The sequence below is a fragment of the Dendrobates tinctorius genome, unplaced genomic scaffold (genome assembly GCF_039654945.1).
Source record: "Dendrobates tinctorius isolate UK_male_01 unplaced genomic scaffold, ASM3965494v1 ptg000003l, whole genome shotgun sequence".
Lineage (NCBI taxonomy): Eukaryota > Metazoa > Chordata > Amphibia > Anura > Dendrobatidae > Dendrobates > Dendrobates tinctorius.
Window position 1 is genome coordinate 27355192 of NW_027361671.1, and position 14748 is coordinate 27369939.

At 49.8% G+C, this 14748-nt stretch overlaps 1 protein-coding gene across 1 annotated transcript; it reads left to right on the forward strand.

Annotated features, from left to right (window-relative positions):
• Positions 1 to 12668: 12668 nt before the first annotated feature.
• On the forward strand, positions 12669 to 14419 carry LOC141089009 (uncharacterized). The gene is made up of 2 exons (XM_073575309.1): positions 12669 to 12944; positions 13056 to 14419. The coding sequence occupies exons 1-2, from the start codon at positions 12727 to 12729 to the stop codon at positions 14398 to 14400; spliced, it is 1563 nt and encodes a 520-aa protein (XP_073431410.1). The 5' UTR covers positions 12669 to 12726; the 3' UTR covers positions 14401 to 14419.
• The last annotated feature ends 329 nt before the right edge of the window (positions 14420 to 14748 follow it).

Here is a 14748-nt window from a genome sequence, read left to right on the forward strand (position 1 = left end):
CTCATGTACAGTATGGGTTTACCAATTCCATGTTTTAAGCCACTTATAAATTGTGGAATGTTGGGGAAGGAGAAGGCGGAGGAGCAGCCTGTGGTTGCTGCTGACTACTTTGAGCAACATCGCCCTGTGTGGGTGCATACTGTTGCCCATGCTGTTGGTACTGACCTTCCTCCTGTGATTGTTGGGGGTAGTGGCCATAGTAATACTGCTGAGGGGCATCTTGTTGGGGCGGGTAGGCTCGTGTCTCATACCCACCAATATAGCCATGTCGTCCCCAACCCGGTTGGGACCAGCCTCCAACACTGGGTGGGAATAAGTGGCTATATTGGTGGGGTTGGCTAGAGCCAGAAATCTGTTGCTGCTGTTGGGAAGGTTGGGTAGGGGGAGGAAGGGGGTGAGGTGTAGGCCCACGTATTAGAGGATGTTCAGACCCTGCTTGAGCAAGCATCTGTGTGGGTGGTCTCATGCGCATTAGATTTCGGGGGGAAAGCTGCCACCTCTCCAGATATTCGAAAAGCTCATATGGGGTATTGGTGGGGTGCTTGCATCAAGCAGGATCTGAAAACATCCCCTAATACGGAGCCTGACCTCACGGGAAAGGGCACGGAGATAAAGGGTCAGGCTACGTGAGTAGGCCTCCTCCCCCTCATCTGTAGTGACTCTAGATAAATAATTTAGCACCCCTGTGTCCACATTGGTCCTGCTCTCTTGAACAGCGACCTGGCGCCTTCTTCGGCCTCGCCGGGATGTAACAGCAGCCTGTGGGGATCCCCTGATCTGGCCAGTTGGGCTGCTGCTCAAGTTGCCCGGCTCTTCCAGGATGGGTGATGGGGCAGAAGCAGACCGTCCTGGTGGTGTGGTTTGTTGGGCAGCCAATGGGTTCTCATGTGATGACTCATCTTCACCCATGCTTCTTGGAGGGGGAGAAGATGGGCCAGCCACCTCATCACCTACAGGATCAATTATGGGCTCTGTCTCTGAGCCCATTCCTCGATCCGTAAGGTTGGATTGAGTTCTGTTATGAAATAGAACAGAGGCAAAAATACATCAATATTTTTGGCCCTGTAAAGTATCTGTGTAATATGGTGTGAGGTATCTACTTACGGTTTCAGATCCAGAATTGGGGCGAGGAAGGAGATTCGGTCGTAATAGATATATTTTCTTTTTACGTATGCTGCATCCCCACTCCTGGACCGCTGCTGGCGTTCCCGGCGGTATTGGTCCCGGATGCTTCGCCAGCGTCTCATCACATCTTCCACTGCAATGTGACAGGAAATATTGTCAAATTCACATATTTGAGAGCTCACATTTGCTACCAGTAGTCTAGGCATGTGGCCTTCTGGGGGTGTGCTTTCTACCCATGGTGGCATATCTAATTGGGCAGATACACAGGGTCTCTTTAGCTACACCTAATAATTGGTTTGTCTAGGAGGATGAGGAGCTTGTGGCCTAAACCCAAATTATGGCTGTGTGAATCCACGTGTCACATCCAAATCTAACGGCCTCATGAGGAAAAAAGTACATGCACAGGAAGGGGGGTGCTGATTCTATATTCCTTTTTTGTTGTGCGCTAAGGTTACTCATGTTTTGGCTTGTAATTACGAATTTTATGCTGCTCCTCACGTGGTCGATCACCAAAGTCATGGTACATCTGGCGACAGATGCGCCTCCATGACGCCTCCTTTCTTGCCCGGTTGGAATAATTGGCATCGTGTTGGTCCCAGATTTCGGGACGCTCCTGCACCAGGACTATTAACATCTCCACATTTATGTAAGTGGACGCCATGATGCTGCTGTACTCCGTGGAGGCGTACTTCCTGGATGTCTGGAGCGCTTTTTGAGCTCATTTGCATGTCTAGGCTTCCTGATGATGGATTGGCCCATTTCCTGTCACCAGCCAAAAGACCTGCGTATTGCTCGCAGGTCACACGTCTGGTCCGTGTGTAATCCGTATTTTTTCTGCGCACCCATAGACTTGCATTGGCGTACTACGGCCGTAGTACGCTGACAATCGCAGCATGCTGCGATTGGCACGGAGCGTAGAATACGGATGAGAAATATACGGCTGGTGCGAGGGACCCCATAGAGAATCATTGGTCCGTGTGTAATGTATTCCTCGCCAGTGTGACCCCGGCCTAACTGTAAGATACAATATTGTTACTCTCCAGGAAGACATCCAGGCCTCTCTTGAACCCTTCGACTGAGTTCGCCATCACCACCTCCTCAGGCAGGGAATTCCAGATTCTCACTGCCCTAACAGTAAAGAATCCTCTTCTATGTTGGTGGAAAAACCTTTTCTCCTCCAGACACAAAGAATGCCCCCTTGTGACCATCACCTTCCTTGGTATAAACAGATCCTCGGAGAGATATTTGTATTGTCCCCTTATATACTTATACATGGTTATTAGATCGCCCCTCAGTCGTCTTTTTTCTAGTCTAAATAATCCTAATTTTTCTAATCTTTCTGGGTATTGTAGTTCCCCCATCCCCTTTATTAATTTTGTTGCCCTCCTTTGTACCCGCTCTAGTTCCATTATATCCTTCCTGAGCACCGGTGCCCAAAACTGTACACAGTACTCCATGTGCGGTCTAACCAGGGATTTGTACAGAGGCAGTATAATGCTCTCATCATGTGTATCCAGACGTCTTTTATTGTTGGATCTATTTTTATTGAAAAACAAGGAGACAAAGGGAACATAAAAAGTAGCAAAGTTATACACCAACTGTACAAGATCACAGTATAGACAGTCTCATATAAAGTCAGCATATCTTCTGTGGTAAGAACTCGTCTTATATGCAATAGTACAGACTGGAGAGTTGTCCTTTCTTTCCTACTATCTTTGGTGCTTTAGTACTATAGATGGGTAGATCCAATAAAACCATAGTCGCAAACATTCATAGCGCTCTTTTTTTATGTTTCAGCAGAGATGTATTTCAGAAGAGAAGGAAGAATATAAGAAAAGAAAGGGAGAGTACACGAAGTAAATTAGGGTGAAACATTTGGGGTAGTAGAATAGTAAAAGAAAAGGGGGAAGAGAGGGGGGGGAAACGGGCATCAGACCTCCAAGCCAGACCCTAAGAAGCCTCCTCAACCAGTTGAGACAGTCCGGCAGTTTCCTTGAACAAGATCCAGGGATGCCATATATGAGTCAGGCCGGTGTTGTCCCTTTCCATTTCAGCCGTCAGCTCCTCCATACGGAAGATATCTGCGAATTCCGACATCCATTCCGCCATAGTTGGCGGTATTGCTGCTCGCCAATGGCGTGGAATTACCATGTGTGCCGCGGTGATACAGAACCTAAGACGGCTCCGCTTCTGAGCGGATATGGGACCCGGAAGGATCGAGAGGATGGCAATTTGCGGGGAAGGGGGAACATAATCTCCAGAAATTTTGTGATAAGCCAAGAACACCTTCGTCCAGAAGGGTTGTATAGCGGAACACTGCCACCATATATGAAAGTGTGCCTCTCTCGGTTCCACACCGCCAACAGGTGTCATCTACTGACGGAAAAATAGACTTAATCTAACTGGGGACAGATACCATCTAGTCAGTATCTTAAAGTTTTTCTCTTGTGCACCCCCAGCAGGGGACATTTTGTGTGTGAAAAGGTAAGCTTTGTCAAGGTCCTCAGCAGAGATTTTACATCCCATCTCCCTTCCCATGCCTGGATTTAACTCGGGATCACCTCCGAGTCCCCATTGTGGAATTCTTTATATAAAAGAGAAATCAAATGAGAGGGAGGGTCTTGCTGCTGTAATAAATTTTCCATTCTTGTCATGGGGGGCAAGAAGTGCGGTCAACCATATGTCCTCGGATAAACGACTTCAGCTGATTGTATTCCATCCAGGAGAGCCCCCAGTGGGAAATTGTTCCAGTAGGGTCTCCAAAGATAGAATATCTCCTCCCATCAATACCTCTCCTAGACGTAAGTCAGAACTGATATGCCAACCTAAAAATCGATCCCTGAAACGGCCAGGAGGAAAGTCTGGGTTGCCAAAAATTGGTGTCAATGGATTCAGGACGCTAATCAGCTTTTTTAAAATTTTTATGCGATTCCAGAGTCGTAATGTCTCTCGCGCTAAAAAGCCCATGGATCCCTCAGAATCGTTTGCAGTAAGGTCATAGCATCTAATCCAAGGAAGAAGTCGCAAAGGGATGTTAAATGATGTCTGTTCCAATTGAACTCATTGTTTAGAACGGTGGCCAAATTACCAGTAGAATAGGCGTGCTAGTATGGAGGCCCTATGGTAAAGTTCCAAGTCAGGGAGGCCTGGACCGCCTCTGGACTTCGGAGTAGTCAGACTGGTGTACTTTAAACGGGGCTTTGAAGTCTGCCAAACAAATCGAATCATTGCGGATCTAATGGTCAGGAAGAATGCCCTCGGTGGTGCAATCAGGACCGCTTGAAACAGGTATAAAAATCTGGGAAGAACATCCATCTTAAAGGAGTTCATCCTAAAAAACCACGAGATGTTCTTTCGTCCGTACTCTCTCAAGCGCCTCAGGGTCGATTCCAGGAGCGGCAAATAATTGAGTTTGTAAAGGTCAGTCATGTCGGTAGGGATTTGAACGCCCAGATATTGAATAGCTTCAGCTTTCCAATGAAAGGGGAAGTTCCCCATTGTTCTCATAAGTTCTGCTTGTCCTAGGGATATATTAAGGGCTTCAGTTTTCTGAAAATTAATTTTAAAATTACTGACTTCACCATATTTTTGAAACTCCACCATCAACGACGGGAGGGAAATGTGCGGCTGAGATACATACAGTAGGAGGTCATCTGCGTAAAGAGAGACCTTATAATGAACATGGTCCACCCATAGACTGTGCACACTGGGGTTCCCCCTAATTGCTACCACCAAACGTTCCATAACTACCGTGTATAGAAGGGGCGATAGAGGGCATCCCTGTCGTGTGCCGTTCCCGATGGTTATAGGATCCGACAGTGCACCTTTGACCCTAACCCTCGCCGAAGGGCCAGAATATAGAGCCGCAATCCTGTGTAGGAAACGGCTCCCCAGGCCTATCTGTCGTAAGGCCGAAAACATGAATCCCCAGTGTACACGGTCAAAGGCTTTCTCCGCGTCGATCGACAGCAGAGCCATCGGTTTATGTTTTGATTTAGCGTGTGCAGTCAGAATAAGGGTTTTGCCTATCCCGTCTCTCGCTTCCCTCCCCCGTACAAACCCCACCTGATCCGAATGCACAACCAAAGGTAGAAGGGGAGCTAGTCGGTTAGCTAAAATTTTTGAGTAAAGTTTTACATCTACGTTAATGAGTGATACTGGGTGATAATTAGTCACCACCGTAGGATCCCTCCCTGGTTTCGGTATTACTGTAATGATAGCCTCTAAGGATTGTAGGACAAACGGGGCGTTGCTTGCGATGGAGTTAAAGACCTGTGTCATAATGGGATTAAGTTGCTCTCGAAACATCTTGTAGAAATGAGGGGAGACGCCGTCCGGTCCCGGACTTTTACCAGCCGGAGTGTTCCGGATGACCTCGTCAATCTCCTCAGTTGTAAAATCAGTTACCAATGGTTCCGTTAGATCTGTGGTCAATGTCGGGAGGGTGGTGTCATGTATATAACATTCTATTTGTGGTTGGTGGTCCAGGGGCGGCTGAGGGGGTACGTCTCCTTTAATATTGTATAATGTATGGTAACAACTTCGCATTATGTCAAGAATTTCGGTTGGATTTGACATCACCTGACCACGATGCTTCTGAAGGGACGCATTTAAGGGTTTCCCATTTGACAGGCATAGCAGTGGCGTCGTGTGCGTGATCTTGTAAAAATGTCGCTATGGTAGCTTTAACGTCAGCCACGCATGTAGGGTCTTTTAAAAGATTATCGTTCAATCTCCACGTCCACTGGCGCGTCCCCGAGTCAGGAGGGCTGATGTCCAAAAAGACTGGAGCATGATCCGACCACAGGAAACTCCCAATGGACGTTTCGGGTCCCAAGCCAACGCGCAATGACTAAGAAGAAAGAAATCTATTCTGCCATATGAGTTATGTGGCGTGGAGAGGAACGTATAATCCTTCATGTTGGGGTTAAGGAGCCTCCAAACATTGGTGAGACGTAGGTCATGAAGGTCTCTTTTCAAAGAGGTCATTTGGCGAAGAGAGAGGTAAGACCTTGCCGCTGTGGAATCCAACGTCGGGTTAAGAGTCAGATTAAAGTCTCCCCAAGTATAACAACCCCTTCAGCGAAATCAGCTACTGTCTTCAAAAAAGACCTAGCAGCTTGAATTTGGTCCCGGCTGGGGGCATACCAACCCGCTATAGTATATGTTGTTGAAAAAAATCTGGATTTTCAAGATCACATACCTGCCCTCAGTATCAATTAGCGTGTCCAGTATGGTGTGTTGGAGGGATTTGTGGAGTGATATAGAAACACCTCGGGATCGCGAGTCCGGGTTGGCGCTGTGGAACCAAGTCGTGTAGTAGCGATTGGGTATATCAGGGACATGTCCAATCTTAAAATGAGTCTCCTGCAGTATCAATACATTAACTCTTTTCTTGTGCATACCATATAAGATATGTGACCAGGGCCGGACTGGGACAAAAAAGCACCCCTGCCACACAAACTATAACACTCCTCACCCCCATCAGTGAATTTTTGCTATACTTTGTCGTCCCCTCATCACTCTCTTGGTTATTTGAAGAGCCACATGTGAATGGCGCCACAGTGCGTATGATCGACCACAGCTCCATTTACATGGTGCTCTTCAAAGCTACGTTTCCCAGGATCATGGGGGTCCCAGCGGTCAGATCCACAACAAACAGAAAGTCATCCCCTATCCCCACATAATGCTCCATACAGTATTATGGGCCCCCTATATTACTGCATACAGTATAATGGACACCCTATATTACTTCATACAGTATAATGGGCACCATATATTACTTCATACAGCATAATGGGCCCCATATATTACTTCATACAGTGTAATGGGCCCCATATATTACTTCATACTGTAATGGGCCACATATATTTCTTCTCACCATACCCCCCTACTCAGTCTCCTCAGTGTATTCTGATCCTCTGCACTCCTTGGCACAGGGACATCATTACTTTACGTACATAATTGTCCACTTGGACTGATAGTAATAGTGATTTGTTTGTACCCTGTTGTCTGGGGCTGGCCCACTTTATGGGGGTGCTCAGGGCATATGATTATACACCAGTAAAAAGTATGAGAGGCTCAAAGTGTCCAGTACCACCTAGTTTCCTACCCCCCTTATTCTATTGGTACTGTGGGCACACTGACTGGTACTGAGGAAAAGAAAGAACAGAGAGAGAGAAAGAAAGAAGGGAAAGAAACAACAGAGAAAAAGAAAAGAAATAAGAAAGAACAGAGAGAAAGAAAAAAAGAAAGATTAGAGAGATAAAAAAATAGAGATAGAAAGAAAGATTCTATATACTATAGCAGCCCGGCTCCCACTGTAGTGCCCACCTGAGCCTCCCGATGCACGACATATCATGATCCGCTCACATGGCCGGCATCCCTGTGTTCAAGGTGATCCTGCTGTCCGCGATGTTGGAGGAGGCCACGGTAATGGATCTGAAGCATTCCCTAAAGTGCCTCCATGATTCCGTCACAATCTCCTCCCAAAACTACCCAATTTCTTGTCAGCTTCTAGCCCGTCACTTCCGGTGGAACGTCACATGCAAATTTTAAAGTGCTCCTCGGGGCTCCGCCGTGTACTCCTGTGTCCGCGCGAAAAGTAAGCTCCCAGCCGGGGCAGTGGGACAGAATCTCTCTCAAAATCGGGACTGTCCCGCTGGGAGGTATGACTGCTCCCCACCATACACCTTGTACACGTATGGCACCGCATACATCATACACACACAGTTCCGCTTTTTATGCCTTGTACACATGGCTCCGTTCTGTACACCTTGCACATACACGGCTCAACTCAGTACACACATGGCTCCACTCCGTAAATCTCGTACACATGCGGCTCAGCTCCGTACACCTTGTACGCACATGGCCACGCTCTGTAAACCTTGTACACAAATGGCTTCACTCCATAAACCTTGTACACATGCGGTTCCGCTCCATACACCTTGCACACATGCAGCTCCGCTCCATACACACACGTGCGGCTCCGCACACCACGTACACGTGCGGCTCCGCTCACCTCACACACTCGCGGCTCTGCTCCGTACACCTCACACACTCGCGGCTCTGCTCCGTACACCTCACACACTCGCGGCTCTGCTCCATACACCTCACACACTCGCGGCTCTGCTCCGTACACCTCACACACTCGCGGCTCTGCTCCGTACACCTCACACACTCGCGGCTCCGCTCCGTACACCTTGTACACACACGGCTCCGCTCCGTACACCTCGCGCACACACACACGGCTCTGCTACATTCACCCTGTAAACCCTCCCTGACCCCATACATAAACTTCACCTCATCCAGGACGATGAAACCAGCACAGACAGCAGAGTCCTGCAAAAACCAAGGGCTGATACTGGGTACTGGGGGAACATTATACTGTGTATGGGGGGGATGGCAGTACTGTGGGAATATTATACTGTGTGTGGCTGATGGCAGTACTGTGGGAATATTATCCTGTGTGTGGGTGATGGCAGTACTGTGGGAATATTATCCTGTGTGTGGCTGATGGCAGTACTGTGGGAATATTATACTGTGTGTGGGTGATGGCAGTACTGTGGGAATATTATACTGTGTGTGGGGTGACGGTAGTGGGGAACATTATACTGTGTGGGATGGCGGTACTGGGGGAACATTATACTGTATGTGGGGGGATGGTGATACTGTGGGCACATTATACTGTGTGTGGGGACAGGAAAGGGACATTGTAATATGTGTTTCGTTACTTCCTGTTTTCCATACTTGGGTCACATGTATCTACCAGAGGAAAAGGAACAAAATGCTATGATTCTCAGAAAGTGACAACAAAAAAGCACCAAGATAGTCTCAGCTCTGAAAAGGTTACTGCCCCCTGTGCCCAGTAATGGGGAATCTCCAGCACCTACCTCCACCTGCAGAGCCGCACTCCACATAGAGAATAATGGAGCCTCCAGCACCGACCTCCACCCACAGAGCCGCACTCCACACAGAGAATAATGGAGCCTCCAGCACCGACCTCCACATAGAGAATAATGGCGCCTCCAGCACCGACCTCCATCCGCAGAGCCACACTCCACATAGAGAATAATGGAGCCTCCAGCACCGACCTCCACCCGCAGAGCCGCACTCCACATAGAGAATAATGGGGCCTCCAGCACCGACCTCCACCCGCAGATCCCCACTCCACATAGAGAATAATGGAGCCTCCGGCACCGACCTCCACCCGCAGAGCAGCACTCCACATAGAGAATAATGAAGCCTCCAGCACCGACCTCCACCCGCAGAGCCGCACTCCACATAGAGAATAATGAAGCCTCCAGCACCGACCTCCACCCGCTGAGCCGCACTCCACATAGAGAATAATGGCGCCTCCAGCACCGACCTCCATCCGCAGAGCCGCACTCCACATAGAGAATAATGGAGCCTCCAGCACCGACCTCCACCCGCAGAGCCGCACTCCACATAGAGAATAATGGGGCCTCCAGCACCGACCTCCACCCACAGATCCCCACTCCACATAGAGAATAATGGAGCCTCCGGCACCGACCTCCACCCGCAGAGCCGCACTCCACATAGAGAATAATGGGGCCTCCAGCACCGACCTCCACCCGCAGAGCCGCACTCCACATAGAGAATAATGGGGCCTCCAGCACCGACCTCCACCCGCAGAGCCGCACTCCACATAGAGAATAATGGAGCCTCCGGCACCGACCTCCACCCGCAGATCCCCACTCCACATAGAGAATAATGGAGCCTCCAGCACCGACCTCCACCCGCAGAGCCGCACTCCACATAGAGAATAATGGAGATTCCAGTACCGACCTCCACCCGCAGAGCCGCACTCCACATAGAGAATAATGGCGCCTCCAGCACCGACCTCCACCCGCAGAGCCGCACTCCACATAGAGAATAATGAAGCCTCCAGCACCGACCTCCACACGCAGAGCCGCACTCCACATAGAGAATAATGGAGCCTCCAGCACCGACCTCCACCAGCAGAGCCGCACTCCACATAGAGAATAATGGAGCCTCCAGCACCGACCTCCACCCGCAGAGCCGCACTCCACATAGCCGCACTCCACATAGAGAATAATGGAGCCTCCAGCACCTACCTCCACCCGCAGAGCCGCACTCCACATAGAGAATAATGGAGCCTCCGGTACCGACCTCCACCTGCAGAGCCGCACTCCACATAGAGAATAATGAAGCCTCCGGTACCGACCTCCACCTGCAGAGCCGCACTCCACATAGAGAATAATGGGGCCTCAAGCACCGACCTCCACCCGCAGAGCCACACTCCACATAGAGAATAATGGAGCCTCCAGCACCGACCTCCACCAGCAGAGCCGCACTCCACATAGAGAATAATGGAGCCTCCAGCACCGACCTCCACCTGCAGAGCCGCACTCCACATAGAGAATAATGGAGCCTCCAGTACCGACCTCCACCTGCAGAGCCGCACTCCACATAGAGAATAATGAGCCTCCAGTACCGACCTCCACCCGCAGAGCCGCACTCCACATAGAGAATAATGGAGCCTCCAGCACCGACCTCCACCCGCAGAGCCTCACTCCACATAGAGAATAATGGAGCCTCCGCCACCGACCTCCACCAGCAGAGCCGCATTCCACATAGAGAATAATGGAGCCTCCAGTACCGACCTCCACCTGCAGAGCCGCACTCCACATAGAGAATAATGGAGCCTCCAGTACCGACCTCCACCCGCAGAGCCGCACTCCACATAGAGAATAATGGAGCCTCCAGCACCGACCTCCACCCGCAGAGCCGCACTCCACATAGAGAATAATGGAGATTCCAGTACCGACCTCCACCCGCAGAGCCGCACTCCACATAGAGAATAATGGAGCCTCCAGCACCGACCTCCACCCGCAGAGCCACACTCCACATAGAGGATAATGGAGCCTCCAGTACCGACCTCCACCCGCAGAGCCTCACTCCACATATATGGTTGCTCTCAGTGCTGTGCGCACAGGACCTGTGATGAGGTCACAGGAGGGGAGGAGACAGGGGTCACATGATCGGGGGCCCTGACACCTTCCTCACTTAGGCCTCTTTCACACATCAGGTTTTCGCCGTCAGGCGCGATCCGGCGCTTTTGACAGAAACCGGATCCGGCGAAATGCAATGCCGGATCCGGTTTCCCCCCCATTGACTTGCATTTGCGCCGGATCGCGCCGGATGGCCATGCGTTTCATCCGGTTTTCGCCGGATCCGGCAATGTGTCGCAATGTGTCGCGATCCGGCGTCTGGAAAAAACGGTGACTGTAACGTTTTTTGTCTCCGGCGAAAAAGCCGGACACGCCGGATCCGGCGCGTCCGGCTTTTTCACACAATGAAAGCCTATGAGCGCCGCAATGCGCCGGATCCGTTTTTTTGGTCTGCTCAGTAGCTCTGCCCACAAGACATATATAAAAGCAAGACAGTGGGACCCACAGCCACACCCAACATGCCACCCAAGACAGCAACCAGGCGCAGGAGAAGGCAGGAGACATCTGCAGCAGCACCATCAGCACCACCCCAATTGGAGCAGCATGCTGAACAACGGGAGGGGAGTCCAGCAGCAGATGAGAGACGGTAATTATCAAATCACCCATTCCTCCAAACTAGGGCTATTGAATATCAAGATATTCATTGGCCCTTTGTTTCTCTTTATTCAACAGCCGCCCAATAGATGCAGCAGCAGCAGCAATGGCAGCAGCTGGAACACCACCCACAGGCATGGAGTGTGGCCACCAGGAAGACAGCACATCATCTTCTGGGAGCCCTCCCTCGCATCGTCAGCGTTTGACGGTAAGTTTTTATTTCCAAAATCCATCTTCTCTGTAATATATGTCTATTCATTGCCTTTTATTTCAAAACAGGAATCACAAGATGAAGAGGAGCTCCCAGAAGAAGAAGGAAGGGGTGGACAGACACCTGGAGTGGGCTCACAATTGGTAAGTTTTTTGCATCGAACGCAGAAACACAACATCACACTACACACAACACATAGAAAACAATGTTCTGCAGACCACACACAGCAAACAAATGCCTACATCCAAAGACATAACATTTTTTGTTTTCTTCTCTAGTCTTCCCAATCTGGTGCTTGGCCAAGAGGTCCTCGCAGTGCCTCCCAGGGTCGTCGGCGACAGCAACGCGGCGGTCACCAGCGTGTAAGTATAAATATTTTTGCTTTGTTTTTTTGCACTTTTTATTTCATTTCTTTTGTGGAGGCTAATTATGTTATTTTTGTCTTTTTCTTTAACAGCCTTCACAGCGTGCTCCCGACTCTGACGGTGAGGATGGAGGGATTGATGTGGACCGCCTCATCGATCTCGTCAGAGAAAGGGAGCCGCTCTGGAATATGGCTGACCGCCGCCACGCTGACCTGATCGTTACCCGACGACTCTGGGAGGAAATCTGTTCGCTCCTTGTGGGCCGCTGGGAGGACCTCGAAGCTCGGGCCCAGATTAAAGAGCGTAAGTATATAGAGTACCGGTTGCTTGATGTAAACCAGTGTTTCCCGAACTCCAGTCCTCGTGGTCCCCACGGATCATGTGTTCAGGATTTCTATTTACTATGGAAATCCTGAAAACATGACCCCTGGGGACCATGAGGACTGGAGTTTGGGAAACACTGATGTTGTATACTAACCACTCCTTTCTCGTTTCAGGGAACAGAATTGTGAATCGGTGGCGGTCTGTGAGAGATCGTTTCAAGAAGGAGTTCAATAAAGAGATGCGGGCCCCGAGTGGATCTGGAGGACGCAGGAGCAAGTACAAGTACGCAGAAGCCCTGTCGTTCCTCCGGGAAACAATGGTCACCAGAAGGTAAATATTACACACCACATGTGAAAAAAAATGTTAGATGTAAATTTTTTTTTCAGCCAGGGCCATACCATGTCAGTATTTTAATTGTTTTTTTTTCTCTTTATTCCACAGCACGGTGAGCAGCACTCGGGAGCCGGCACGATTGGACCCTTCTGAGGCGATCCCTGAGGAGACCGGCACCGAGGGACACTTCGACCGCCCCGGTACATCTGCACCTTCCCAGCCTTCCAACACATTCGACCCATCTGTCCCATCCACCAGCACAGGAGCATCGTGGCCGCCTACATTACATGAAGCTGCTGGTGAGGAGATCGCTTTCCCTTTACCCCACCCTTCTGCCCATGCCACCTCTAGTACACCTGCGGGTACTGGGCGGCAGCGGCAGAGGGGTCAGGAAAAGACTTATGCGCCAGAGTTCTTGCATCTGAATGCATCTTTCCAGAACTGTCTAAAAGTCTTGTCAGAGCAAATCTCCGCAGGCTATCAGCAGATCAACTCCAGCATTCTGGAGGTGAAGACACTACTGCAAACCATGCATTCAGAAGCAAGATCTTCGCCAAACCACACCTTTTTCAGGTCTGTTGTGGAGCGCATGGAAACGCTCTCTCCTGCCCAGCAGATGCATGTAATGCATTCATGCCACGCTGCTCTCCAGCAAGTTACCTCCCAACCTCCTCCTCCTCCCACCACAGTAGTTCCTCCACCTGCACCCCCTCCAGCCACTTTCCATCCTCCCCCTCCTATTACATCTACACCCCCTCCAGCCACTTTCCATCCTCCCCCTCCTATTACATCTACACCCCCTCCAGCCACTTTCCATCCTCCCCCTCCTATTACATACCATCCACCTCCAGCCACTTTCCATCCTCCCCCTCCTATTACATACCATCCACCTCCCCAGCACCATCCACCTCCCCAGCACCATCCACCTCCCCAGCACCAGCAACCTCCCCAGCACCAGCAACCTCCCCAGCACCAGCAACCTCCACAGTACCTGCAAACTCCCCAGTACCAGCAACCTCCCCAGTACCAGACATCTCCCCACTTCCAGCAACCTGCCCCGTACCAGACATCTCCCCACTTCCAGCAACCTGCCCCGTACCAGACATCTCCCCACTTCCAGCAACCTGCCCCGTACCAGACATCTCCCCACTTCCAGCAACCTGCCCCGTACCAGACATCTCCCCACTTCCAGCAACCTGCCCCGTACCAAACTCCTTCCCCATACAACTTGCCATCATCATCTGCTCCTACAGTCCCTGCCCAACCCTCCACTCCACCACCCACCACCTCTTCTGCTTCCCACATGTCCACCCATTCTGTAGTTTTTTCCACACCTTCACCTCTAACTGTTCCTTCCCCACCACGATCACAGTCCTCTCTCCACACTCCCAGTGTCGAAGTGTCCCGCAGCCCCTACAGCAGTATTTCCACCACACACTACACAGATTTATAATGTGTGTATTTAAATAAAAATGACCAGTTTTATGGTTTCAGTTTTATAGTTTCAAAGTTTTATTAAACAAGTTTATTAAAATTTTTAAAAAGTTTACTAAAAAAACATTTTTCAATAAAAGTTAAATTATTTTACACTGGTTGTCTGTCATTTCTTTCTGCGTTGAAAAAGGTTAAATACAGGGTATTTAAAAGGTGAAATGGTATTCAAAACTAGGTATATAACTGTGGGTAAATTTTAGCTTTTTGCCACAGTTGTGTTCCTGGTTGTGTTTGAAGCAAAGTATTTCACCTAAAAAGTTGTGTTTATTGTTGGTGATTTCCTAACAATGTACACAACTTTTGTTAA